Source organism: Trichomycterus rosablanca, chromosome 22 (assembly GCF_030014385.1).
Source record: "Trichomycterus rosablanca isolate fTriRos1 chromosome 22, fTriRos1.hap1, whole genome shotgun sequence".
Classification (NCBI taxonomy): domain Eukaryota; kingdom Metazoa; phylum Chordata; class Actinopteri; order Siluriformes; family Trichomycteridae; genus Trichomycterus; species Trichomycterus rosablanca.
The window spans coordinates 6,405,399-6,413,719 of NC_086009.1; the positions used below are offsets into that span (position 1 = coordinate 6,405,399).

General features: G+C 39.4%; 1 protein-coding gene across 1 annotated transcript; it reads right to left on the reverse strand.

Annotated features, from left to right (window-relative positions):
- Positions 1–342: 342 nt before the first annotated feature.
- Positions 343–7,024, reverse strand: tmem205 (transmembrane protein 205). The gene is made up of 4 exons (XM_063018721.1): positions 6,946–7,024; positions 4,884–4,991; positions 2,917–3,080; positions 343–2,571 (listed from the first exon to the last, which is right to left on the reverse strand). Exons 2-4 carry the CDS (start codon positions 4,981–4,983, stop codon positions 2,269–2,271), a joined length of 567 nt encoding a protein of 188 aa, XP_062874791.1. The 5' UTR covers positions 4,984–4,991; positions 6,946–7,024; the 3' UTR covers positions 343–2,268.
- Between the last annotated feature and the right edge of the window lie 1,297 nt (positions 7,025–8,321).

Below are 8,321 nucleotides of genomic sequence, written 5' to 3' on the forward strand. Positions count from 1 at the left end.
GGGAAAAAAACCTCATTTGTACCACAATGACTACCGCCCTGCAATATTCTTAAAAATATTATTAAAGCATTAGAATATGTGCACCATGTGGCCTTAAGAATGTGGACAATTACAGTTTACTTGTTTTAGCCAAATCCATTGTTAACAGGTGTCTAAAATTAATTACATCAGATAAACTAAATGCTTTAAAGTTTGTGGTGACAATTTAGGGAAGTTCCAGTATGATCATGTCCCTGTGCACAAAGCAAGCTGGCTGTGTAGGCAACCAACACCTGACCCCTTAACATCAGTACCTGACCTCATAAATACTCTTCTGACTGAAGAGGCACATATTCCAATAGACACACTTCAAAATCTTTATTTTTTACTTCAAAACACTCTTTTAGAACAAATTGTACATAGATAATACTGTTGTCAATAATCAAGCTGCTGCTTGATGATGGCTGAAACCTAGTTGAAGTTGAAGTGTTTTCAAACCCTGCACTGTATCTATGTAGATAGCGCCCCCTAGTGGCAAACACACGCGCAACGTACATTCTGTAATATTTCACTATTAAGTAGAATTTTCATAATAATACACACTTACACAATTATGAAAATCACAATTAGAAAACACTCAAATACAAAATACAAATAACTGAGTGCAAAAGTTTTACACTGAAAACAAAACAAACATTTGTATTATGTTATTGTTTCATTGCTGTTCCATCATAATTGCAGCCATGTTTAAATAGCGTATGATTTGACATTAATAGTAAAAAAGAACATTTCCTTTATACCCCCCAAGTATGATTATAATATTGTTTAATAACCTAACAATACTTGACACTACACCCTGTAATTACTGTGCTTATGGGACAATTGTATAGGCATCCATGTGAATATGACAATAAAAATTATGAATTACCATAATGTCATTTGTAGGAATTTTGGTAAAAATTATGGTAAAAAAATCTCCTTATTTTGTTGATTAGAATGGTGCAGAACTTGATTCATCGAATTAAACCATAACTTAACTGGTTTGGTTTATCATTTTGTTTAACTAATTCACAAAGAATATCTGAATTTGTTTGTTTAGTACAGTTTGCATTAAACAGTACATAATCTAACAAAGACACCATGCCATGTATTTTCTATTCATAAAAAGCAAGTGAAGTACTTATTTACTAGTAGTATTTTACTATTCCTTACAGCTTCTTCTGACAGTAAAACTACTCTTTCATAGGTTATAAAAGAATACAAATCCCAGGCTCTAAAAACATTTTTCACATGTATGAAAATTAACATTCTATTAAACTCATTTTAAAGACAGGATCCTGGACATGGTTTAAACTCAACTTGGATACAACTAAAATGTCAGTGGTAACACACCATTAGAAGTACAGCACCACTGTTAAAAAATCATGCTTATGGACAGTGTTTGAAAATGGTTATAAACATGGCTAAAGGCTACATCCACAAAATATCTAAAGTCTATCTAAAACCCCACTCCTGTTCAAAATGGGAGGGGTCTTATCCATATTACAAGCAAAAATAGTGTTTCCATTTAGAGCTCGCACTGGTGTGCACCAAAGAAGTATTTTAAAAGCATTTATTTGCACCTCATTTGCAAACATAGACCCCTGTGTTTTATGATGCAGTAGATAGATACTTTATTTATCTGAGGGAAATTATTGAGATTCATGATAGAAAAAGTTACACAAACTAAAGAATAAACGCTATAAAAGTACAACACTGACAGAGCTACTGGAGAGGCTGCCGCTCACGACCACGTCTAGACGAGTCATCAATAACACATCACTGTCAGATTTAATACTAGATTAGATTTCCACTGAGATTGCTTTTTTAAGATGACAGGTAATACTTACTTACGAGGTGATTTGTTAGTGTAAACACACTCCAGAACCAAAATCCCATGTCAAGACTTCCCAGGTAATTAACGGAATGACTGGGATAAACAAAAGCTGATAGATTTCTGATAGGGACAGGATTTGTTTAAGGCATGTGGTATAAGTAAAAGCATATGAAGCAACAACAGGATGAGCTTAAAATCACTTAATAAGACAATCAAGAAAAATAACTACTAACTTATTCAGAAATACATGGATGTTGGCCAGTTTTGCAATGGACAAAAACGCTAAATAATGCCATATTTTATGCAATATTTCACACATCACTACATAAAAGGGACTCAAACTACTATCTAAAGCCTGCAAACAAATTAAATAAAATCTGGTCATTTTGAGTGTGAAAGGGGTTTTAGTGTTTTCACAATGAAGCCAAATGAAGTGCCAGATAAACCAGGTTGACGCTGGTGCAGGCAAAACCGATGAGGTTGCACAGGTTGGACAGGCCATGGTAGCGGTAAAAGCTGCTTCTGTGGGTCTTGTATTTGGGATCCTTTTCACGAAGTTTAACGTAGTGTTCCCTCTTGGTGCCAAAGCCCACCTCTCCACCAAGACCGTGCTCCTGCTCGATCTCTCTCATCACCAGCATGTGCTCGGTGGTGGCTGGCCCAAACCACTGTGCATTCAGCCCCGCCATGATTACAGCCACGAAAAACAAAGTCATCTGTCAAGCAAACAAAATATATGAATATTGTTTTAATTGAACTGATGATTATATTTCTCTGTAAAGTACATTTCAACCATTTTAGTCTGTCATTTCCTTAGTTTGCCAACATGACTTATACCTGACCTAAAATTGCTTGTCTAACTGAATGGGCACAAATCCCCACAGATACACTGTAAAATCCTGTGAAAAGCCCTTACTAAAGAACGGAAACGGCTGTTTCAGCCACAAAGGTACGGCGAGTTTTGAAAAGGGTTACAGTTCTATATATACTTTTGACTACATTATGTATATTATTTTACACAGCATACACTTATACACAAAATAAATCAGGTTTGAGCTTACCTGTATGGTCTCATGCCAGTCCAGCAGCTCTCTGGGATGGTACACTGCATATATTGACAGGCTAACAGTGTTACTGCCCAGCACACAGAAGAAATAATAAGGGAAAAGCTTGCTCTGAACCAGGCCAAATGTGTGCAAGCTCACCTGAGAGACCAGGACAAACCCTGCAGAAAGCATATTGCATACATTATACAGTGTATCACAAAAGTGAGTACACCCCTCACATTTCTGCAGATATTGAAGTATATCTTTTCATGGGACAACACTGACAAAATGACACTTTGACACAATGAAAAGTAGTCTGTGTGCAGCTTATATAACAGTGAACATTTATTCTTCTCTCAAAATAACTCAATATACAGCCATTAATGTCTAAACCACCGGCAACAAAAGTGAGTACACCCCTAAGAGACTACACCCCTAAATGTCCAAATTGAGCACTGCTTGTCATTTTCCCTCCAAAATGTCATGTGATTTGTTAGTGTTACTAGGTCTCAGGTGTGCATAGGGAGCAGGTGTGTTCAATTTAGTAGTACAGCTCTTACACTCTCTCATACTGGTCACTGAAAGTTCCAACATGGCACCTCATGGCAAAGAACTCTCTGAGGATCTTAAAAGACGCATTGTTGCGCTACATGAAGATGGCCAAGGCTACAAGAAGATTGCCAACACCCTGAAACTGAGCTGCAGCACAGTGGCCAAGATCATCCAGCGTTTTAAAAGAGCAGGGTCCACTCAGAACAGACCTCGCGTTGGTCGTCCAAAGAAGCTGAGTGCACGTGCTCAGCGTCACATCCAACTGCTGTCTTTGAAAAATAGGCGCAGGAGTGCTGTCAGCATTGCTGCAGAGATTGAAAAGGTGGGGGGTCAGCCTGTCAGTGCTCAGACCATACGCCGCACACTACATCAAATTGGTCTGCATGGCTGTCACCCCAGAAGGAAGCCTCTTCTGAAGTCTCTACACAAAAAAGCCCGCAAACAGTTTGCTGAAGACATGTCAACAAAGGACATGGATTACTGGAACCATGTCCTATGGTCTGATGAGACCAAGATTAATTTGTTTGGTTCAGATGGTCTCAAGCATGTGTGGCGGCAATCAGGTGAGGAGTACAAAGATAAGTGTGTCATGCCTACAGTCAAGCATGGTGGTGGGAATGCCATGGTCTGGGGCTGCATGGGTGCAGCAGGTGTTGGGGAGTTACATTTCATTGAGGGACACATGAACTCCAATATGTACTGTGAAATACTGAAGCAGAGCATGATCCCCTCCCTCCAGAAACTGGGTCGCAGGGCAGTGTTCCAGCATGATAATGACCCCAAGACAACCACTGCTTTATTGAAGAGGCTGAGGGTAAAGGTGATGGACTGGCCAAGCATGTCTCCAGACCTAAACCCAATAGAACATCTTTGGGGCATCCTCAAGCGGAAAGTGGAGGAGCGCAAAGTCTCGAATATCCGCCAGCTCTGTGATGTCGTCATGGAGGAGTGGAAAAGCATTCCAGTGGCAACCTGTGAAGCTCTGGTAAACTCCATGCCCAGGAGAGTTAAGGCAGTTCTGAGAAATAATGGTGGCCACACAAAATATTGACACTTCAGGAACTTTCACTAAGGGGTGTACTCACTTTTGTTGCCGGTGGTTTAGACATTAATGGCTGTATATTGAGTTATTTTGAGGGAAGAATAAATTTACACTGTTATATAAGCTGCACACAGACTACTTTTCATTGTGTCAAAGTGTCATTTTGTCAGTGTTGTCCCATGAAAAGATATACTTAAATATCTGCAGAAATGTGAGGGGTGTACTCACTTTTGTGATACACTGTATATGTATTTACATACATAAACATTAAGATAATTAATTTCAGGAAATTTGCTAAGCCGTGCAAACACCTTTACCTTCTTTTAGATTTATATTGGGGTTGGTTTATTGTGAGTTGTTGTGGCAGATGAGGTGAATAATGAGTTACCTGCTATAAATGACACCCACACCTGCATTCCCCAACAGAATGCCATCACCAGCAGATGAAGCACCTTTACCACCTCTGTTGGGTTACCCTCAGTGGCCATTCTAATGTCTGACAGAGAGAACAGAATGATTTGTGGTGACTGAACCATTTGGCTTGAAGTTATTTCCCGTGCACCAGGCATAAAATCAACATTTTCAAGTCTGCTGAAGCCCTGTAATTAAGTTTTATTTCAATATTTGTGTTTACTTCCTAGTACAAGGAAACATTTTATTAAAGATGCTAAAGGTGCATTTGCTTTTCTAAATTGCCACCTTGTCTGCATGAGTGGCCCTGGCAATAGTAATTCAACAGCAATGTAAACATTATGCAGACAAAAGTGTACAATACAAAATACAAAGAGCATAGCATAATTGTCTGTATGCTTTAAAACTCTCTGTAGTAATCCATTGCTGGTGGGTGAAAAGAAACCGCTAAGATATTATTGGCCCATCTTGCATTTGCAGCATATTTTAGATTTAATCAACAACCACTGACAGATTCTTAAAGTAGAATTTCTTAAAGTAGTTCATTGTGAAATGTAAAGTGTTTTAAATGACTGTCCTGGTGTTACGTGACTGACTTCCTTTTGCTTCAAGAATCTGCTAATATTAGGTAACAATTATTATTTAATCTACTGTGCAATGTTTCCTGTGCCACTGGCTGCCACACAAGCATAACCACTCCTCATGCGTAACACTTGATGTGTTCTTTTAATCAAATATAAATACTTACTTATTAATCAATTCACAACATTTGTTTGCAAAATGCCTCTGGCTTACCGAGATGTTGTTTTGCATACTTGCATACTAGACACTGACATCTGTGAGGAGGTTGCAGGTAAGGTTTCTTTCTAATGACTCGTCCATGCTGATCACGTTAATGTAAGCAATAATGAGGCCGCTCAAGTGGCGCAGTGGTAAAGTACGCTAGCTCACCAGAGTTGGGCATTCGTAATACGTCGTATCGAAGCTCAGCTCTGCCTCTCCGACTGGGTTGGGCGGCCGCATGAACAACGATCGGCTGTTGTTCAGGGTTAGAGGGTAAAGAAAGTTGGATCATAGGTCCTCATAACTGGTGCAACTGCGGCCCCTGCTGGCTGACTGATGGCGCCTGCATAGGGCTGAGGAATAACGCTGGTGGGGGTGTGACCCTCCGAGCACAGTGCCCGTCAAGTGTATGAACTCGACCCGTGCAGGTGAAAAATGCAGTCTGTACTGACTATGCGTGCCGGAGTTGAGCATGTCAGTTGGGAGGCGTCCTCAGTCAGCGGTGAAGGGTCGAATCAGTATAGAGGACGCATTCAGGGTAAATTGAACACGACTAGACTGATAAAATTGTAAGCAATAATGCACAGTAGAAAGCTGTAGGTCCTTTGCTATCCTATGGGGGTTTGCTTTGCCTTTCTGGCTAGCTTACAAGTTGGGATTTACAAAGAAAGAAAGTTTATTGTACTGTACTTGTGCATATGTACATATAATAACAAACATACTTTTATTTTATTTAGCTTTGTACTCAAAGCAGATGCATTTGAAGATCCACAGTCAGTAATGGCTAGAATGAATTCTCAGATAAGGTTGCTGCAGGCATTTAGAGAAGATAACTGCACTGTTTGGTTTAGATAACAGAAGAGTCTAGCTGCCTGGCATATAACGCAACTTTACATCAGAGTTCACATCATTAACTGCCATTAAAAGTGGAAACTTGTGCAGCCATTACGGATCTAGAATTACAGCTCATTATTACATAACCTCACATTTACTACTGTACTGCACACACACTCAGAAAAACACAAACATTTCTCTCTCACTCTCACACACACACACACACACACACACACACACACACACACACACACACACACACACACACACACACACACACACACACACACACACACACACACACACACACACACACACACACACACACACACACACACACACACACACACACACACACACACACACACACACACACACACACACACACACACACACACACACACACACACAAATATACATACCTGATGTGTTTAGATGAAATGCGACAACACTCCGCTTTAACGATCAAGTTAACAGTACATTTCCTCTTCGTCTAATAGCACCCAAGCTCAGTCCCGCCCCTAAACCAGACCCGCAAATCAGACTCATGTATTCCAATAGAAAAGTTTCACATTGTCCAATCAGAGCCGAGAGGAAGCACAACCAATCCTAAGCAAAGCTATTTACCGTGTCGTGTCACCAGGTTAATGTTATAACGCCACTGTACTTCAGGTCTGGTCTCTTATCCACCAACACAATTCTCTCAAACTAGTTATTTTATGTCAAATAATATTTATTTATTTATTTAATTAGAATTTTAACGTCATCTTTTACACACTTTGGTTACATTCATGACAGGACAGATTATTACTGTTTACACAAGATTCATCAGTTTAAGTCTTCATTGTCAAACACAGTCATGGACAATTTAGTATCTCCAATTTACCTCACTTACACGTCTTTGGATTGTGGGAGGAAACCGGAGCTCCTGGACGAAACCCACACGGACATGGGGAGAACATGCAAACTACACACAGAATGGCCTGGACTGCTCCACCTGGGAATCAAACCCAGGACCTTCTTGCTGTTAGGCGACAATGCTACCCACTGAGCCACCCTCTTATAAGAGTATTCACCAGATGTATCCAGTAATTTAAGGTAGTTTGGTGGATTACACCCACAAGCTACTTTAAGACTAGGGCAAAATATCTGTAGCTTCATTCTGGACGTTGAACAAAATAGATTTGTACTTTATTTTTAAAATGTTTTATTTGGGTTTACAAATTTCCAAAATGATCAAAAAAATAAATATTTTTAATGTAATCAATTTATTTTGTACTACATACATAAGTGTAGGGTCCAAAAATGGTAAACCTCTTTTTTGTCACTTTATCAAAGATGTAGAGTATTATGTAGAAACCTTTTCCAAGCTATGAAAACTTTGAAATTGTGTTTTGATTTTGGCATTGTATGTGAATAATTTTGAAATATACAGGGTGGGCCATTTATATGGATACACCTAAATAAAATTGGGATGGTTAGTGATATTAACTTCCTGTTTTTGGCACATTAGTATATGGGAGGGGGAAAACTTTTCAAGATGGGTGGTGACCATGGCGGCCATTTTGAAGTCGGCCATTTTGGATCCATCAAACTTATTGAGAATTTCACAAGAAAAACAATGGTGTGCTTGGTTTTAACGTAACTTTATTCTTTCATGAGTTATTTACAAGCTTCTCTTTGTTTACAGCCATTGACATGTCGCAGAGGTTAACACGTGAGGAGCGGATAGAAATTGTGTTGATGTCTGGTGAACGCAGTACCCGGGTCATTGCAGCAGATTTCAATGCAAGACACC